Source organism: Chamaea fasciata, unplaced genomic scaffold, assembly GCF_029207755.1.
Source record: "Chamaea fasciata isolate MVZ Bird 193981 ecotype frontalis unplaced genomic scaffold, bChaFas1.0.hap1 SCAF_17, whole genome shotgun sequence".
In the NCBI taxonomy this organism is placed as follows: Eukaryota; Metazoa; Chordata; class Aves; order Passeriformes; family Sylviidae; genus Chamaea; species Chamaea fasciata.
In genome coordinates this window covers 5,605,998-5,626,448 of record NW_027094102.1, presented here as the reverse complement: position 1 = coordinate 5,626,448, position 20,451 = coordinate 5,605,998, and the positions used below count along the sequence as shown (strand labels likewise).

Here is a 20,451-nt window from a genome sequence, read left to right as displayed (position 1 = left end):
GAATAGCTTCAAACTGATAGAGGGCAGGGACACCTTCCACTGGACAAGGTTGCTCCAAGCCCAGTCCAACCTGGCCTGGAACACTGGAACCTTGATCCATGCCTTTTTTTCTCCCCCACTAATGCTCTGAGTGCAATGAAAATTCTGCATGTTTGGGGAATTGAGCAGTATCTTGAGTAATTACATGATATGTATTTTATACTCTAGGAAGATCCAAAGCTGTGCAACAACACAGGGGGAAAGTTTCACTGTGTTTCACTGCAGGATTCCTTATGGCAGGCATCTCCTGTTCACTACTGCTGTGCAATTCCTTGTTTTGCCTGTTCCCTCTCTGTTGGTGTGTAATTCCTGGGTTTGAGCACTTCCTAGATGCTAAATGTATCCATTAAAAGCATGTTATTAGCTTTTCCCAGAGCATAAATCACAGTGCAGCTTGATTTACCAAACCCTAAGGTATTTCCCCTCCATGTGATTTCATTTATTGAAGCTCTGTGGCTGCAGAACAAAATCTGAATTCCTGCTTGCCCGTAATTGTGGTGTTGTGTACTTTTTCACAGGAATCTGTTTTGTTTTTTTACCTCTTGGTGTTCCTGGCTGAAGTATTAAAACTGCCCAGTTTTACAGCTGGAGAAAGAGCCAGACTAAGCTTAACAATAGGTTTTCCAAAATTATCCCAAGCTTTTGCCACCAGAAGTCTCATGAATAGACTCATGAAAGATGTAAGCAAATTACTTGACAGAATCTTGTAATTCTGTAGAATTATTCCTAGGTAGGGTTTGTTTTGGGGTTTTTTTTTGTGTGTTTGGTTTTTTTTCCTCATGTTTTCATTCCTTAATCTCAGTAAACACTGTATCTATCTGGAATCCACCTGGAACCTGTGTTATCCACCCATGAGGAAAAATATGCAGGATCAGGGTAATCAAGGAGCCAAACCTCACACCTCCTGCTATCTAAAGGCTCTTCAGGTGCCCTGGTCAGGATGGTGTTGGGGGTGTTCTGTACCCCTTGGGATCCCTCAGTGACTGTCAGGTGTGGATGTTTCTAGGTGCCAGTGTCCCAAAAAGCGACAGGAGGAATCCAACACCTAAATGGAAGTTAACTCTCTGTAGCTGTTTGTAGCAGCTTGGATCCTGCAGTGGTTTTTGAGTAGCTTAACCATTGAGGATGTTTCCTGTGGAGGCTCCATGTGTTGGATGTGCAGATCCAGAAAACATTCCGCTCTCAGCACTGAGTAAGTTGGAGCCAGAGCAAGGCATTACAGCAGCAATTGCCAAACAGCGCAAGTACAACAGAAAAACCCACCAAGTCCCAGTGGAACGCGCACAGGTGGGGAGCACAGCTGCTGTGAGCAGGTGGCAGTGCAGCAGCAGCCTGGCTGCTCTGCCGTGTTCCTCCGGTGCCCGTCCACCCTCAGAAATCATGGCTAAAGCTGCTGTTCCGGGGATCAGCTCCGTTTGCGAGCGGAGAAACGGGAACGAGCCTGAGGGAGCCCCGAGGGACGCGGGGAGTGAGCGCAGAAGGGGCACAGGCACCGCGCTGCGGGAGGAGGAACCGCCACGGCGCGGAGAGCTCCATGTGAGGCACGGCCGCCATGAGGCCGAGGGGCGGGGCCGCCGCTCTCCCGCCCGGCGCCCGCCGGGTCCTCCGGGAGCCGCGCGCCAGGGGCGGCGCTCTGGCCTCGCGCCGCCATCTCGATGTCGACGGTGACGGGGGCGGGGCGACCCCGCCCAGCGCTGCCGCGGAGCGAGGAGGAAATGGCGGCGCGGCGCGGCTGAGACCCTTGGCGGCCGCGGCGAGAGCCCCCCTTCCCTGCTCGCGGTGAGTGCGGGAGGCGGCTGGGGGAGCACCGGGGCGGGGGGAGAGTGGGAGCGGGGCCGCCGCTGCGGCAGGGAGGTCGCGGGAAGGGCGGCCCGGCCGCCTTTGCGCTCGCTATAAAATGGAGGCGGGCAGGCGGCTGGAGCGGCTGGGGAGCGGGGGGGGGGGTCCCCGGGCACAGCGGGGCGCGGGTACGGCCCGGCCCGGAGAAGGCGGCGGCGGCGGCGGCTCCGTGCGCGGGCCCCGGAGGAAGCCTTTGGCTCACAGCGCAGCGGGGCCGGAGCGGAACGGCCGCTCCTCGGGCGGAGCGGGCTGAAGGCGCCTCCTCCATCTTGGGGGGAAGGAGAGGCGAGGAGAGGCCGAGCGCACTCGGAGCCCGGCGCCGTCACGGCCAAGCTGACGCCGGGAGCTGCTTCGTGACCGGCACCACCGACTGCACCCAGCGGGCCCCGCCGGGGGGGTGGGGCGGGGCAGCGTCCTGGGGGACCCCGAGACCCAGCCGAGCCCAACCGAAATCCTTCGGCGGGTGCGACTGGAACTTCCCCGCCTTGGAGAGATGTTGATTTTCTCCGGGCGAAGGAGGGGAGCTCCTTGTTGGTGAGTTAAACACGAGCAGTTGAACTTTATCATGTTCTCCTGACTGTTTTGTAGGGAGAAAAAAACCGAATATTTAGACAGTAGGAATTGTTGGCCGGTTTTAAATATTTAATACGTTCCTTTGCCAGTCCCCTGTCCCTGGCACTGATGTACTTAAATGGTACTAAAGTACTTAAGTGCTGTCTCTTGGAGGGGATGATAATTTGGGGCTGTTTGTTTGGCTTGCAAAAACCATTATTTCGTGGCGACCAAATTTTGTTTGGTGCAGTTAAATAGTTTATACCTCCAAGCAACAGCTTATGTTTTAGTTATGGTAAGGAAAATCTTACTATCTCAGCTTGTCGTTTTTAACTTGGAAAGAATGCTACAATCTCGCAATGTGTTATAAAATGAATGTGTATTATGCTTGCCCCGCAGTTTTTTTATCGCCAGTAATTTGAAACAGTGTAACGGGCTCTTTTTCTTTCATGGGCTTCCATGGGTTTTCCTTCCAGGAGCTTCCGAGAGGAAAAAAAAAAAAAAAAAAAAAAAAAAAAAAAAAAAAAAAAAAAAAAGCTGATTCCTTTTATTTAACTCAGAAGAATATATATAGTATTCCTAAGTTCCTTGGGATTTTTGTTTGGTTGTTTTGTCCCTGGATGATGAGAGTTCAGATTTTTTTCAGACATAGCTCTTTTGAATATTTAGCAATCACAATCGTGTTTAACTAAATTCTTTAGCAGGTGATACTAAACTATATTTTGCCTTATTTTGTGATAACTTTTCCCAATGTTGGTTTTTTTTGTGTTTTTTCCTCACTTTTCTTTTAAACGGTAATTTGAATCAGTTTAGCTTTAACAGTCTTGATGCTACTTCTGCAAACAAAATTTGCCAGCTGTTAAACAGTTTGATTGCTGGTCAATGAAAAATGATGTGTAGTTACTGTCCAAGTGTACCATGTACTGTGTCAATTGTAGTAGATATTCTGGGTTGTGCTCCACTTTTATGTGTGCCAGCTGCTTGTTATCGTTCCTTGACATTTAGAACTTTCTATAGGAATAAATTTAGAAGTAAGCTCAAAATAGCTCTTCGGTTAGGCCTTAAATTTTTTTTTTCTCTTGACAGTTCCAGAAACATGTCACACATAAAGGTGTTTTAATGCACTGGGGTGAAAGACTAAAGGGTCAGGTTGGCCTTCAGCCTCCATTGAGACTGCTTGATTCCAATGATTAGAAAATTTAATAATTGGTATTTTCAAGACCAGCATTTAAATAATTTTTTACAAAGTTTTTGTGTTGTTTCTTTCTTTAAGGGATATTTTCTCTTGTTATGCAAATGAAGATTTTGCTCTGTTGCAAATGTATGTACAGTGCAAAAATACCTGCAGTTTTTGAGACTGTTGAAGTATGAAATAACAATATAAACTAATATCTATTCACATGGTGCTTCAGAGAGTGTTTTTGTATAATTAAAAGATGGATTTTGAATTAGAAAAGCAAATAGTACCAAACCCCTGAAACTCCTTAAAGCAATGCAAATAGAATCAAATCTAGGTTAGTAGATAAAATTGAATAAATATTTTTTCAGTGTCTAGTGGACTCCTAAAAGCCAGTGTTTGTTTTGCTTAATCCAGCTTCACTACAAAGATTTTTCTGGCAGTTGATCACATTATTTGTTTCTTGTTTGAGGTAGTAATTGTCTTTATAGCTGTAACTTAATGACTGCGGGATTTTAATTCTGTACAGCCTGAAACTTTAAGCTGGAGGTATTAGTGGGAAGAGGAAGAGCAAGGATTAAGGGGGTTGAGCTGAGAGTTACAAAACATAAGTGACAGAAGTAGGAGCAGGGCCTGGAGTGGGCAGGAGTGACATTGGGTGGCTTTAGTTGACAGAACTGGTGTCTCTGCACCAGTTTTATTCCCTGGTGCACTTTCTGCCTTGTGTCTCTTGTGCCACAAGCAGCAGGGCAGTGGTAGGAGGTATAAGGAGAGGATTTTAATTCAAGTAAGATTTCCCCAGTTTATGCAAGAGCTGGTCCCTGTTCGTCTGTGCAGTCTCAGCTCTCGCTTAACGCTTGGAGGATTCACTGCTGGGCGGTTTTTATCTAAGGCAGCTTCTGAAATAAGCAGGTATTTGACAGGTGTTATTGATGGTTGTCTCAAGGGCACTGAGAGATTTTGAGGTTAAAGAGCTTAAATTTCCAGTTAGGCAGCTCAAACACAGACATTAAATGAGCATTATGTGTCTTCTCCAAGTAAATTCTAATCAAAACTGCAAACTCAACTGTGTTTACTGTATCATTAATACCATAATCAGTGTGCTTCAATTACTGTGTTTCACCAAATTTGGGAGAAACTCATTTCTGTTTACTTCATTTTAATGAAGCTGTTTTGATGAAATAGGAATAAAAATGATACCTAGTTTCAGAGGTTATATTTAGGTCACTTTCCAAGCGAAATGAGAGGAAAAAATTGTATAACCACGTGATTTTGTTTCTTTCACCAGCTGTACTGTTAAGGTCAGAAATCATAGATTATTTAAAAATAAACACGCTGCGGGATTGTTAAAAGTTAAACTTCAAGATTCTCTGGTTTAGCTGTTGGGTTTACAGCTGAATGTTCTTAATGGCCCTGATAAAGAACTAATTTCCCTGATGTCCCGGTGGAGGAATGCCACAGGGTGTGAATTGCCTTCCCAAAGTAATGTTTCCTGGGCAGTTGCTAAAGAGATGAAGTTCAGTAGCGGATATGGAACATTAAGCAAATAAATAGCATGTATTTGCAAAATATTTTCGCTCAAGATTATGTAAAAGGAGTGCTAAAGATACTGTGTATTGAGCGATACCCCGACAGTGTTTGTAATTGATACATCTGTTGACTAAACTTTTAACCATGACTTGACTAAAATTGGCTTTTGCTGGAGCCTCTAGAAGGTTTCTTGCAAAGAGATGATCATGCCTGAGCTTGTAATCTAAACATTGGACCACCTAAAGTTGTGTTTATTGTTTCTTAATCTGTATAAAAGGGGAAAAGAAATCAGCAGAGCCCTCTGCACTGCTTTGATTCTGCTCACGGCTTTCCTTAATGGGCAAAATCTGGTTTTATCTGATTTTTGCTCATGCGGTTCCGACCCTGAAAGCAGAAGTAAACCTGACCCAAAACCTCCGTTTTTTGGGGGCTAAATTTTCATTGTTAGGACGAGTGTGGGATTATCTTACTCAGAAGAATGTGAGTAAAGGCTTCAGAATATGTTGTAGGAGTAGTGAAATGCCAAATGTCAGTCTTTTACTAAGTCAGTATCTGCCTAGGCTCCCCATGGAGCTCCGACTAGAAAATAAAAATGACATCTCTGTAATGTTTTTCTTCCCTCTTAAAATTAATGTTTTCATAAACGCAGAAAGCACTGCAGTCAATATGAATTTTGTTTCCCAAGCACAGTTACGGGTTTGCAGCTTGGAGGATGTGCACGGAGTAAGTGCCTTGTGTTAGGGGTTACTGAAGTTTGTCAGTGCTGTTGTCGCAGTTCTGTCCCCAGCTGCTGACACAGAGCTGTGCTGGCAAAGCCTCTCCTGCCTACACACCTCCCTTAGAATCTCTTCGGCAATGTAACTTCTTCTTCCAAGGAATTTGATTGAACTTTCCAAGTCTTTTCCCCCCCTGAGATGAAGGTTTTGGGTGCAGCTGCAGTGAGAGCCCAGTGCACAGGGTGGTGCTCGGCTGCCCCACCCTGCAAACAGCACAGACAGGTAAAAGTACAGCTTTGCAGCTCTCATTGCACCAACGTGAGGCACTTATGCCAGCACAGCTCTGCTGATTAGGGCTTGTAGCCCTTAACGTTCCTGACTTGTGCAATTGTGACAGGCAACATCTGTAGTACAGATAGGATCTGTTACTAAATTAAATCTTCGTGTTTGCCACGTATCTGATGGGCCTGCTGCTAAAGTGCCTCGAGTATTTCTATGAGAAATTGCTGTTTAGCTGAATTCAACAGGGAGAACTTCAGTCTGGCTCAAAGAAGCTCTTCTGCTACTTGCCCAGAATAAAATGCCTGTCATGCCTGGTGCTGTTCTCATTCTGTGCATGACCTACCCAGCAGTCCATCCCTTCTTCCCTTGACTACTCGGGTTCTGTGTGCTTCAATCTGAAAAGTAAGAGGGTTTTAACCTGAAAGACATCCCAATAAACTTCAGAGTGTGCGTGTTTTGCTTTGCATAAAGCAGGGAGCTGCTCTGTGTTTTTGCTTGGTGCAGTTCTGTTGTCCTGTGGAGTCACTCGTTGTCTGTGCTCTGCCACTGCTGCTGGGCCCGGTCTGTGTGTGCTGCTAATCTGATAATCTGCTGCTGTGCACACACATTAAATTCTCACTTCCAGGAGCTGCCACATTCCCTGCAGACACGCAGGACTGCTGTCCTGTGTGAGCACAGGTTTCCATCCTGTGAGGCACTGGCCTTTCTGTGAGGCTTATGTAAGGTAAGTGAGCAGCCTGACAGGAACCATGGAAAGCCTGGTGGTGTTTTAGTTTCAGACACAGCAGAGAGGGTTTATAATGTGTGACTAAAGACATTTGAATTTGGAAAGGTTAATGTCTTTATTATTGCAAGTACTGAGACCAAGTGCGTGTATCTTGTTATTCAGGGAAGCTGTTTCTTCTTGGAATTAATCAATTTCCTTGTATTTTAAAGGTTTGCTCTAAACTTCATTTTAAAGTTAAACTCTTCACTGTTTTCTGCTTTTAGAAAGTACTGATCTTGTGAAATTTATAAATGTATTAAGTCTCACTTTTAATGAAGGAAAAATCTGGAAGGAGATTGAAAATTTCAAAAAGGTAGTTAATGTTTGTTTACATTTTAAATCTCATTAGTTGGTCGGTGTCAGCCCTGTGTGTTGGTACGTGGTGTCATGTGAATGTGCACTTAATGGGCCCTCCTGTACCAAGGCAGGACGAGTGTTCATACCATGAACGTCTGAAAGAATTTTTCAGTGCCAAACATAAGAAGGTGGAAAGTCTGCAGGCCACAAAGCTTCATTGAAATGTCCCCAGTGTCCCAGACAAAGAGAGGTGGTAGCATGGGTGCTACCGAGTAATTCAGTACCTCAGGGTCCTACAGTACCTTCAAGGGTTTCTTGAAAAAACATCAGGGAGATTGAGGAGGGGGGTCTCAACAGATGTGTAGAAACCCCTGGATTAATTTTTTCCTCACCTGCTCCCTCTGGTCATCTCCCTGCATTGGTGTGCTCAGGTGTCCTCCTGTGGTGTGGGTACCACAAACACCCTTTCTTTCCACCACCTTCAAAGGTTGCAGATTCTTCATCCTCTGGTTCAACCATTTCTGTCTTGGGACAGCCTGATCTCCCAAACCAGTCGGTTCTTTTCCATTACTTTTGGCAGGAACTGAAAAGTGAGGCTTTTACAAGGGCTAGAACCTCTCTGTAATGGGAGATGGAGAAGCAGCAGGTCTGAGTGGACTGAGGTGTGGCGTGAGACTGGATGGTATTAACACCCTGCTCTGTGTATCAGAGACTGAAATACTGTCCTGATACTAAAAGCTACCTTAAAAAAAGATCTTGGTGATATTTTGTCTTAATTTGGCTGTAAAAAAACCTGTTCCTACTGGCCTAGAATAATTACTGCTTCCTGTGGTGTTAAAGAAGAGCGCAGGGTTAAATCAGGTTGGGTTGTTTCTCAGGAGCATGGCTGTGACTGCTCAGTCTACATCTTGCAAATGTAAAAGCTTGTTAATTTTTTTTTTTAATGGGAATAATACGTTGACTCTAGAATAGGAAGAAATGAACGGCCACTTTAAAGTTGTTAGTATTGTGGGTAGAGGAGGTGGTGGCTTTGTTTGTAATCTTGGAATTAATTTGGTTTGTTTAATGATAGCTGGCAAAGCACTTAGAGATAAGTGTTACAGGTTTTGTAGTGTTGCTTCTCCTTGGGTTTATTCTTTCAGGTCTAACTATAAGCATTGAGATACCGTGATGTTGTGCAAACTTGATTTTTAACATGATATTTCAATTGTAAACTTCTGGCATGAAATTTTTGTATTTACCTGGAATGTCTGGGCTTTTGACCTTGAGCTGCAGTTTGGCTATAGCAGTCAAGCAGTGATACAGTAACTTACTGGGGTGCAGAGAGGAATAGGGACCACAGTTTTCTTGTCTCACAATATCCAGACTTAAGCTTTAGGACTGTGACCTCTCACTTTTCAGCTCTCATTGCCTCTCTTTGCCAAAAAGTCCCTTTCACAACTGTTTGGAAGAAGTTTCTCTTCCATCATAAGATACTTAAATTAGTGAGCAGTGGATATGTTTTACACGGAAATAAGACTGGCTTTGCTGTGGAGTCTCATTTTTGCTTTCCATGCCAGTAGAGCATCTGTCCTTGCATCTTTCATGGTTGAGCAGGTGGAGGGAACATCTCCAGAGCCAGGGCAGAACCTGTTCCTGCTGTTCTTGGGGGTCACTGAGTTGCACTTTTGTCCCTGGTCTCACTGGAACTGCTTGTTCCTGTACGAAGTAGAGATGCCCTCCTGCCATCCGTAGGGCTGCTTTAGTAGAGCTTGTTGATGTAAAGGATTAATTTTGCTGCTGTGTAACAGAAAGTGCAGGTTTCTCAGCTGTCATCTTTGCCAAAAAAGGGATGCAGAATAATTTTCAATGGAATCAATCTTCTGAGTAGGAATGCATCAGCTAAGCCATGCCAACATTTATTTGCATCAGAAATTAAATCCTTGTATGAGTTCTGATACGATTTTGTTTTTCCTCATGTGGTTATATTTGCTGATTAGGAATTTTTAACACTTAAAGGAGGCTATCACAGGCCAAGCCCAGTAACTCTTCTACAGGGAATAAAATGAGAAGATACTGTAATTTGGGATGGAAATCGCTGTTACATAATTCTGGAAAGGATGTTTTCTGCCCTGTTGGTAGCATTCTGCAGTTTCTTTGATATTTAAGAAACCTGACTGGGATATCATTGTTTCAACCAAGTACTTTGGATATCAGGCTAATTCTGAAGAAACCCATAGAAAAATATATCTAAAACTCAGGTACAAGTCATTCTGACTGAAGCTAGTATCTTGCATACTGGTGCAGACTGGATTTGTATTAGGACATGGACATGAAATTGGTCACTTAAGGATGATCCCTGCTTTGAAAACCTAGCTGGTGTAAAATCATGCTTTGAATTTCTTTTTTGTCTTCTCACCAACCCTCACGTTCATAACTTTATCCTGGCTTCATCCTGTCCTTGGAGTATGGCCATTGCATTTCCATAATGTATCTAAAACAATAACTTGAGTTTCAGTATAAAGTCTTCCAAAATCTAAAATATTTAATGTTGACTCTCACAAGTCTTAAATAGGAGGGAATCTTCCTTCCATGGGTGTTTGTGTCAGGGTGAATACACGTGTGATCTTTCAAAGTCACAGCCGTTCCTGTAGAGTTCTCAATGGCAGCAGCAGATAAGAGAATGAACAGGTGTCAGGTATTCATCGTTTGGACTGAAGTGCCAGGGCTGCTGTAATCCCTAATGAGGCACCAGTTTTGGTGGGGATTACAGCAAATTGGCTCAGTGTGGAAGAGAGCTGACATCCAAGATCAGCGAGTAAGATGCAGCATATTTTACTATCGAGATGTGAGAACGAGGGAGTAAAGATCACTGGTCTTTCATACATTTTCTTCAAACACTGAATAAAATCCCCGTTAAGCTAAATCTTAAGAATTTATCCTGAATACTGACAGACCTTTTTGTACTCGAGTCCTCAGATACAGAAGAAATGAAGTTACTTTTTTTGGGGATGGGTTTAGTTCATGTTAAAGGTTTTATTACTCGGCTTCCCTGCAAGATGATTTTTTTAGAGTGAAGTATTCCCAGTTACCTGAAGCAGGGAATTCTTGATGCCGTTAAAACACTCTGCTCCAGTAAAAACAAAACCTTGATGCCGTCAGAGGACCCACTGAGCTTTTATTTCCTCTTCAGAGAAATGAGGAAAAAAATAGAAGTGGAAATCCCGATCCGAATGAATATTTGTCATAATTTACGGAATCGTCCTTTATCTAGGAATTCAAACGAAAAAAGGTGGGCAAATGTTGGTGTTCTTGGAAAGCTTTGCTCTGTGACCTCAGATAAAGATGTTACGTTGGGCATCCTGAAAAGGGCTTAATGAAGTCAGCAACAGCAGATCAGGTGTCCTCACAGCCCATCCTGCCGTGAATATCTCAGCTCTGTGTCACTGGCAGAGATAATCTCTCCTTTCTCACCTGTGATTTCTGAGTGCTGCCTCACAATGGAAGGCGGTAGATAAGAGTGTGCTTCCAGTGAGGTGGTGTTTGAATGTGAAAGGGAAGATTACAAGTGGGTTTTTTGTTAGGTTAGTGAAGGTGTTAGATTTTTAGGTTTTAGATTTTAGATTAGATTTTTAATGTGTGTTGTGAGGTGTTGCAGTAGCAGGGTTTGTAATTTGAGACTCTTCTTTCAGTCTCTGATTAAATTATCTGTTGAGTCTGCTCTGGAATATCTTCAGCCTGTTTATTGAAAACCCAAGGGTTTGCAGTAGCTGGAGGATCCACAGGGCTACTGAATGTGAGTGTTGGGCTCTCTGCTCTTCAGAGTGACAGTCCTGTGATTGCGGGTTTGTTAGGGCTTGGGAATAGTTGACCAAATTGCAGTTAAAAGCGTGTGACAGTTCTGTGATTATTCTAGGGTACAATCCCTCCGTGCTCCCATTGCTTCTGGAATTTAAGTCCAGAATGGAATTAAGTGCCTGCCTTGTTTTGAAAAAACTGAAACATTTAACCTGAAAACTAATGGGAGAGGAAAAAGCTAAATAAATGTTTTTTTGATTGGGTCTTTTTCTTGAGACACTGTGCATCAGCTTTATGCTCCACTTCCAGTTAAGTGACTGTTCTGTTTCATTGGAATGCTCATGCTACTGCAGCAACTCCTGATTTGTATTTCTAAAATCATTTATAGTTTGTCTACAAACCTTAGACATTTTCCCACTGGGGACTGCTTCTCACAGAAGTTGTAAACCTCAGCAGGAACCCGGCCTTTTGAATATCTATTAGTTTGCCTTTTAACCCATCATTTATAGAGATTCTTGCCTCAGTTTTTTCAGAGGAACGAAATATCCTTTCTAATATTCTTCAGAATATTATGTATAGTTACCTGACATAGAAAGACAGGGTGTTGCTGGTGGGAATTGTCTCCTAGGGGAAATGCAATAATTTTCAGTTTCCAGCTGGAGCTTCCATTTTCAGAAATGTGATTAATATATTGTGTTAGGAGAAATAAGTGAAGTTATCACGGATGTTCAGCTCTTTTACAAGGTTGCCATTTTGCTGCTTCTGTTGACATTTTTGTCAGTGTCTCAGCTGCAATTGAACACTGAACTTGAGAACAAATAGAACAAAATGAACAAAAAGTCCCACTGAATCTAGAAGAGAGAGGTATTTGAAGATTCCAACGTTGCCATATGTTGTAGTAAATATTTTTGCAGGCAGTTTGTAGAACATTTGCTTAGAAGTGCAAAGTATAATTGTGAGTTAAGGCTTCGTTCTTTTGTATTTTGATAATACTTGATTTTTCAGCTTCTTTTTAGGCAATTAGGTTTAGCTTCTACTAAGATACAATTCTGCAAGAGCTGGTTCATGTAAAGTAAGTTTGAAGCTTCCTCTATTTTTCATGAAAAACATTTTGAACCACATGGGAAAGGAAAAAGTGATACTAAATAATAGTAAGAAACAACCAGGCATTTTACAGCAAACACATGAGGTCTGTAACTTTAGTGTTTTAAGTGCACTGTATATTTATATCCCTCAAATTTGGAATTATTTTTAAATTGGAGTTCTGTAATTTTTTTTTTTTCTGTAGGTAATGGAGATAATATGGGTAATAGCAATAACAAATATCTACTAGAGCAAAAAGAAGAATGGTTCTGGCATAGAACCTTTGTTTTCAGGTATTACAGATGTTAATGCTGTTCTCTGTTCAGTCAGAGCTGCAGCTGAGCCACTGGGTGGGCAGTGAGTGACTCTGGAAAATGCACTTTGTGTTCAACCAGTTGTGTCTCCTAAGAGATGATGCTGGTTTTGGGTTTGGAATGTTGTGGGGGCTCAAACAGGATTTGAAGAGCAGGTTGCACACAGGGCCGGGTGCAGCACTGTGACCAGAGCCCTTCTCCAGGGTCGCTACCCAAGCAGAAGGAACTTTCTGTGTGTGCTAAAGGCTTAAGTTGTTTTGTAGTTCAGTGGAGTTAAACAGGAAGTGATGAGCGGACTTTCCTCTCCCTTTGAGCATACAATTAAAAATTGCGTGATGTGTGATCAGTTGCAGATTCTGAACAGGGGGATTGAAAGGTTATTACAGAACTGCACAGTGGAAGGAGGCACTTTAAACTCAGTGACAGACTCCCAGGATCTAATCCCTGATTCAGACAGTGGAGCAAAATACCTGTTAGAGCAGGTATTCAGTGCCATGAGATACAGCACCAGGGTCTTTATAATCAGCGTGTTCTGTTCTCTTTTGCTGTTTACTTTTTCTGCCTGTTGGAGTGATAGTGGTTGGCTGGAGGCAAAGAATGATGTAATCCCCTATAGAAAAGGCACAGGGGGAAGAAGAAATACTGGTGTGAGTCTAGCCCTACACTCCATTTAGTACAATCAGTATTTTTTTTTACTAATTCTGCTCTGCCACAGACATGCAAATCATGAGATTTACAGTTCATGAAATAATGTGATCCACTGATGAAAATTGCATTTGGGGAGGGTTTTGTCTTTTCCCTGTTCCTTATTTTTTGGGATGATGACATTGGAGAACACCTGGAGATGATGATTGCTTCGGGAGTAAAAAGTGGTTTTTGAAGAGCACAGATGCTATGGGAGTTGGGGCTTCAGAGATTTTTAAAAAATTTAAAAAAAAAAGTATTGTTTAAAAATCAGTGTTAGACTAATGTATTGGTGTGTCTATGAGGGATTATCTAACCTGTTTTAAAATTTGTATGAAGCCTTAAGAATTTTTTTATTCCTTTCAGGGAATTATTATTGCTTTAGTTGCATCCTGCACCTGCTGTGGCAACTCCCCTGCATCTTTAATTGCAGGATGCTGACACGCAGGGTCGTGTTCAGTTTTGTTCTTCTGTCTTCACTAATTTATGTCATAGTCCAGTTCACCTGGTCCAGCTGATCCTCCTTTACCTCCCAAATTCTTTTCCAGTGTTCCTGTAGTCTGCTAGGCTGTGTTAGGTTAATGCAGGCCTTGCCTCCAGATGATCAGACTCAGATGCTCAAAGCTGCAGTGTCTCCTGGATTGCAGTTTTGTATAAATCAGTAAATATGCCCTGTTGTAAGCTGAGCCTTGCTAATGGAGTTAAAGCATTTCTGTGTTTTCGTTGACAGTCTGCACTTAGTAAATACCACTCTCAGAATGCTTTTCAATACTGCACACAGACTAAAGTCTGGAAATCTTAATTGAATCTAAATGAATTAATGAGTGCGCAATCATCTGTATTTCTTTCGAAGGTCTTGGCTGTTGGTAACTGGGGGGGATGGTATTGCTTAATTTTGACTTTTTTTTCCAGTTCTAGTGTTTTTCTGAAAGTGCAAAACTAATGGAATTTGCTTTATAGTGTAATAGAAGCTAAACAATTCCAAATTCAGTTAAACAGCAGTAAGATAAGTTAATAAATATATCCATGCCTTATTTTGTCCTTTTTATTTTCCCAGGAGCCAGCAGGAAAAAGAGGATTGATAGCATTTGGACCTGCTGACAACTCAGAGATTCAGTGTGGCACTTGTGAGTCAGGAAATTCAGCATGTGCTGGCTGGAGGATGCTGAATGACTCTGATCCTGTGCTGCCCTCCTCTGGCTCAGCTCTTCAAACAGAAACCATTCGAGCCTCTGATGCTGTGTCAGGTACAGAGGACATGGGAGAGCCTTCTTAATTATTTCCCTTTTAGCTGAAATTTAGATCTCAGAGTTTGGGTAACCTTTGCTTGTAGGTTGGAACATTTCTTCATGTTCCATATTAAACAAAGATTAAGCTTTAACTGTTTTGACTTGCTCCCTTAATTATATTGTAACCTTCTTGCTACAAGTATAATTTTAGTGCTATTAAAAAAAAAAAAGTTAAAAATTTATCATTAGTGGTTTTTTAATGGGGGAACTTAAAAGGGATTTCATATTGGATTGAGACAGCTTGAGCTTTTCACCTGTGTACTGCAGGCTTCAGTTTCACTTTTTATTCTGTCTGTAATGTTAAAACTAATCAGTTACTGTTTAGTGCTCTGACGTCTGTTGCTTCTCCAGTGACATTTATAGTATTCACAGTTAGAACTGAAGTGTTAATTTTTTCAACATATCTGCGTAGATTTTTGTGTTTCCATAGCGTTGCCCCTTAACATTTCTGTTCCAGCAGTGTTAAATGTAACACTGAAAGCAGAAGATTTTGCAGAGGAGGGATTGTGTTAAGACAGAACAGTAATGGAAGTGGTGCAGTATATGAAATAAGGAGGCATTTATTCCCAGGGAACACTGGAAAACTGGAAAAAGCTTGCTGAAGGATGTCTTTGAAAACTTGCAGCTGTTAAAAACATCTGATTCTTCAGTGCTGCTACTTAGGAATTCTTCTCATGTTTCCTTTTGGCTTACCTTTGCAATTCTTCAGCCATGGATACACATGCCCAGAAACATCCTTGGGGAGAGTTGGGGTGTGTTCTTTGTTTTCAAATAACTTCTGTTTAGCCTGTTCTTTGAGGTGCAGTTACTACTGCACGTTCAGTTCCTGGAGAGGAGTGCAGTGACTGCAGAGCAGTGTCTGTGCCCTTTGGAGCAGTTCCAGGGCATGCAGCTAATTGGAAATAGATTAACTTAATACTTGTTCAGACCTGGTTATTCCTGAATCTATCAAAATACAAGTGCTACATTTATTTCTGTCATTTGCTTCTGCTTTTTCAAATAATAGAGTCTTCTAGTAAGCTGGAAAACACTTTTGAGAAAACAGAGATCTGGTTGTCAGCATAGATTGAGGTTTTTTTTGTAGCTGAGTGTGTGACAGTTGGAGGTTCTTGGCTGACTCGGGGAGGGGTTTGGGTCATTCTGGTACATCATGTAGGCTGAAAATATTTTTGTAAATAATCATGTCAAGGACCAGTCTTTCTTACATTTCATTCCATGCAGAAGTGAGTGGAACTGCTCTAGAGTTTTTCCCCAGAGAAATCCCAGGGAGTACATTCATACCACGAAGGAGTTTTTTGTTTGGGTTTTTTTTTTTTTTTTGAGAAACACCAGAAATCCTAAGGCTGCTCAGTCAAATGTCAATAATGTATCCAAACCCACATGTTTAACTTAATACTTTGAAGGAACATTTGTGGCTTGAAATACAAGTGCTTGTTACAGTTAATACTGAGATCAGAGTGTTTACTAATTACTTGGGCTACGTAGATTTTTTGAATGAGAGTTTTGGACGTTTTGTTTCTCTTCAGCATTTCAGAGTGAGGACAGTGTTGTCTTTACTATGGAACAAGCTGGAAACACAGTGCCATTAGATTCTGAACCTAATACTGACAACATGGAAAACAGTTCTCCTGGTAAGAGTTCTTCCTTTTGCAATTGAAAGTGTGCTTATTTGTTCTTCATGTATGTATGTGTGGAAATTATTTTAAATAACTCAAGAGTTTGTAACAGTAGCAGCTGTATTATGTTGTCACAGTGATCAGTGATGTATTTAATTGTTACTGCTGTTGTATTACGGGCTCAAGAAAATATTTTACGTGTTTCGAGGCTCATCATATGAAGTAGAGATACATAGATGTCACAAAGAAAGTACCATGTTGAAAAAATGTTTTAAAAAAGCACATCATCCATCACCACCACTTTTTAACTCTTCCCTTGTTTTTAGCATCAGTGTTGGATGACAAAAGTGAGCAAAGTAATGAGGAGGAGCAAAAGTCTGTCAAGCCAACAAGTAAAGAGTTCAGGAAAACCTGGGGGTTTCGGAGGACCACGATTGCCAAGAGAGAGGGTGCAGGGGATGCTGATGTGGACTCTGGAGAGCAGCAGCCTCAGCAGCAGCAACAAGGCATCAACCTGAGGAGGAGTGGGCGGCAGCCGAAGCGCACCGAGAGGGTGGAAGAGTTCCTGACCACGGTGAGGCGCCGGGGCAGGAGGAGCGTTCCCACCACCCTGGAGGACTCCAGTGAAGCAGCCTCGGGCCCGGCCACGGATGCGGAAACGGCTTCTGAAGACAGTGTGGAGAGCACTCCAGATACAAAACCTGTCACTCGGAGGATTTGCACCAGGAGTTGTAAAGAGCAGAAAAGCCCTAAAAGCAGACCCACAAAAGAGGAAGAAGATGAAGAGGAGGAGGAGGAGGAAGAGGAAGATGCTACTTCTGATAGTGACAGCGATGGGTTAACACTAAAGGAACTGCAGAACCGGCTAAGAAAGAAACGTGTTGAGCAGAAACCTCAGCTGGTGTTGAAGGATGTGCAGAACCACCTGAGGAAGAGGAATTCAGAACAAGAGCCTGCCAAAACAGGTGAAGTCACACCAGAAAAACAGGATGAGGCTGAGCTGCCTGTCAAACAGGAGCCTGAGACTGCAGACAGCACTGAGATCGCGAGTCAGGTGGTTGTGTCTGAGGAGGACACTGAAGATCTTGAGGCTCAGAAGGAGGGGAAGCCTGCCCTTGGTGGAAAGGGGGCCTCAGATGAGGAACCTGAAGAGCAGCCCAAAAGCAAACCTGAGTCCGAGATCTACGACCCAAATGCCCTGTACTGTATTTGTCGTCAGCCCCATAACAACAGGTAGGCAAAGGGCTCAGCTACAGACACAGTGTAAAGACTTGGAATTTTTCTGGGATGAAAATTTAAGTCAGTTTCTAGTGCTTTCTTTTTGATTGAGCTTCTAAGTTTGTTGCATTTTGGCAGGGCGTTTTTAACAAATACTTAAAAGAGGATAAACAAATATAGGAATAACCAGTGAGGCAGAACTGTGCACTGGTGCTTTATCGGGGTGCTTAAGTTGTTTTGCTTGAAATATTCATTGAAGGTTACTTGTCTCTTAATTTCACAGTGTTTTACTGTTCCTGGGTGTTTTTTTTTGTTTTTTTTTTTTTTTTTCAGGTTTATGATTTGTTGTGATAGATGTGAGGAATGGTTTCATGGTGACTGCGTGGGTATTTCTGAGGCTCGAGGGCGATTGTTGGAGAGGAATGGTGAGGACTATATCTGTCCAAACTGCACCATTCTCCAGGGACAGGATGAGCCTGTTTCAGAACTAGACCAGCAGGAAGCTAAAGTGGAGCAAGGAAATGCGGATGGCACAGAATTCACAAGCATAGGAACAATTGAACAAAAATCAGTTGAGGACCAAGGAATCAAGGGTAGGATTGAAAAAGCTGCAAATCCAAGTGGAAAGAAAAAACTAAAGATATTTCAACCTGTAAGTATTTAAATTGTTTCTTATTTTTTATATTTTACTGGGTACATGGAGACAATGACTTGTATGGCTATGAATCTGACTTGATTTTAAAGCTGCACATGAGCTGAACAGCCCACTGAACACTGCTGGTTAGCCGAAGTTTATCCATACCTGTGTCAGTACAGGAATTAAAACTTAGTCTCAAATGAGGGATTTAAAATTTAGTATAGGTGTAGGAAATAGTTTGTGCTATTCTGCCCTTTCTAAGTAATGTTTTGGAAGTCAAACAATGAGGCTTTTTTAAAAATGAAGATATTATAATTCTGAACTGGTTTATACTCTTTGAAATAATCACAAACATTTTGGACATTTTCAGTGGTAGTGAAACTTCTGTTTAACATTGAGAAGTCTCGTTGGAGTTAATTCCAGCTGTACTTCCAGTTGGCCTTTGAAATTCTGATTTTTGTCCTGATGCTGCTTTAGGTTTTCAGCAAATAGAGAATTTCTTTATACTACCTTTTTAAATCTAAAATTTATATTTTGAACTCTTTCAAAGTCTGAAAGAAGCTTAAGTTTTGTAATACTAAGTTCTATGCCCAGTTGGAATGGCATAAAGGCTTCTTCAGCTTAATGTACATGAATTAAAAAAAGCAAGTGCTGCAGTTGTCCTTGTTCTGCCTAAGGTACTGCAGTAGTGCCAATGTCTTGGACATTTCCCTTTACATTTCAGAACTGTCCATGGGAACACAATGAGATTAATGTATAGATAGAACAGTTTGAGCTGAATATGTAAATATTTACTGTGTTAAGATAAATGTGTGGAAAACAGTATTCTCAAAACTATTTTCAAATGCATTTGTACTTCTTTGTACACAGAAAGGTTTTTAAGAGTCCAGTGCTGTTGGTGTTGGCTCTGCTACTGAATATCACCAAGTGCTCTTTATCTTTACTTCTCAGTTAAGTGTGTACATGATGAGAAAATTCCCAAATCCAGGTTTTATCAGGCTGCTGCAGATAAAGCTGTGTACTGACTTCTGATTACCGAGAAGTCAGTTGCACTATGCAAATAATTCTTATTTAACTGGAAATATTCCTGAAAAACTTTTTTTTGGTAATTACAAATGGGAAGAGGTTGTTTAGAACTACAGTAGTTGTGAGTGGTTTGTATCATTTTTAGGAGTAATTCAGAAGAGAGACTTAAAAGCATAATACCCAGCGGTGATATGTTGGAGCCTGAGGAGCTTTCAAGTATTTCTAGTCTTCAGCTTAATGCACTCTGTTTTCGAGGAATGTGCTATTTTCTGAATCATAACATTGGAAGAGGAAATGGTTCATATGTAACACCTTGATATAAATGGAGAGTGATTTTTAATTAGAGGAAAAATTCAGATTGCAGAGGCAAACCTATAAATGTGTAAGGAGTAGGAGGCTATGTGAAAGTTGTGTATAAGAAGGGTTTTTTTTATGTAAGTTGGAGACTTCTAAAATTAAAATACGTAAAACCTCTAGAGCAAGAATAACCTGTACAGCTGAATATCTGAGTGCTTCCTCTTACACATGTGCATGGCTGAGGATGGGAGCTGATGGGATGATTTAGAGCCCTTACTGTTGAGAACCCAGCTGTGCATTATTAAAGACATTTCTCACACAATGTAGAGGATCAGTAAAAAGCATTTGTGTACTTAAGGGATTTGAAGATTTAGGAAACCAGCCTCCTTTATCTCAGGGCTAGCAGACCAACCACTTGAAAATGCAGCCCATCCTGAAAAAAAAGTGTTAAAGGAGTGAAATTCTTACCCTTGTATGGGTTGTTTCTGTTGTGTCCTGAAGAGTTGTTCTCATGCTGGCAGTTGTGCAGGTCAGAGCTGCAGTCTGCACATGAGCTGTGTAAGCATTTCTCCACGTTAGAGGCTGTTCCTGCTGTTTCCTCTTTGAAGCCTGACCTCAGTCCATTTCTCTCCCTATTTGAAGGTAATTGAAGCTCCTGGTGCTTCCAAGTGCATCGGCCCTGGCTGTTTCAACGTGGCCCAGCCTGACTCTGTATACTGCAGCAGTGATTGCATCCTCAAACACGCTGCAGCCACCATGAAGATCTTGAGTTCTGGCAAAGATGCAAAACCAAAACCTAAAGAGAAGATCAAACCAAAATCTGAAAAGCCTGGCATACCAAAACCTCAGCAGCAGGTAAGCCTGTGTTCATGATCCAGAGCAGTTCCCCTGGAGCACTGTGCATTATTTCTGTGCTCTCCTTTTTCACTCAAAACTGCCAAGTCCTGCATTGAAGAGGAGCTTTCTGTTACTTTCTTTGTTGTTATTCTCTTGCCTTTTTCTGTGGTAAGGACAACAAAATGTTTTCCTGTAGTTTTCTAAAAATCTCAGTAATTGCCTCTAGATGGAGATAGTTCCTTGCAAGAGTCGTCTAGGTGGCAACAACTTTAATAAAAGTACTATTTTAAGTCATTACATCTTTTTAATTATACTTTAAGTCAAATTAGTTTTGCCTTCTTAAACTAAACTTCAAGTTATTGGGGTTTGGAGTGATTAAGTAATTTCAAATGGTGGACTATAAAAGTAAGGAGTTTACTGTAAAAGAAGCCTGTGTACGCGTGTGTAACACTCTGCTTGTTTGTAAAATGCAATA

General features: G+C 41.9%; 1 protein-coding gene across 3 annotated transcripts in view; it reads left to right on the top strand.

Moving 5' to 3' along the window:
- Positions 1 to 1,728: 1,728 nt before the first annotated feature.
- The window catches only part of DIDO1 (death inducer-obliterator 1), a 48,449-nt gene continuing 29,726 nt past the window's right edge, over positions 1,729 to 20,451 (top strand). For 2 of the 3 annotated variants that reach the window (XM_066198820.1, XM_066198822.1), the window contains exons 1-6: positions 1,729 to 1,818; positions 14,114 to 14,303; positions 15,872 to 15,976; positions 16,288 to 17,194; positions 17,513 to 17,831; positions 19,782 to 19,994. In XM_066198820.1, coding sequence (XP_066054917.1) covers positions 14,219 to 14,303; positions 15,872 to 15,976; positions 16,288 to 17,194; positions 17,513 to 17,831; positions 19,782 to 19,994 — 1,629 coding nt within the window. In that variant the 5' untranslated portion in view covers positions 1,729 to 1,818; positions 14,114 to 14,218. Of the gene's footprint in view, positions 1,819 to 2,272; positions 2,413 to 14,113; positions 14,304 to 15,871; positions 15,977 to 16,287; positions 17,195 to 17,512; positions 17,832 to 19,781; positions 19,995 to 20,451 lie in introns of those variants that run through there. The other variant, XM_066198821.1, reaches the window with a different exon arrangement.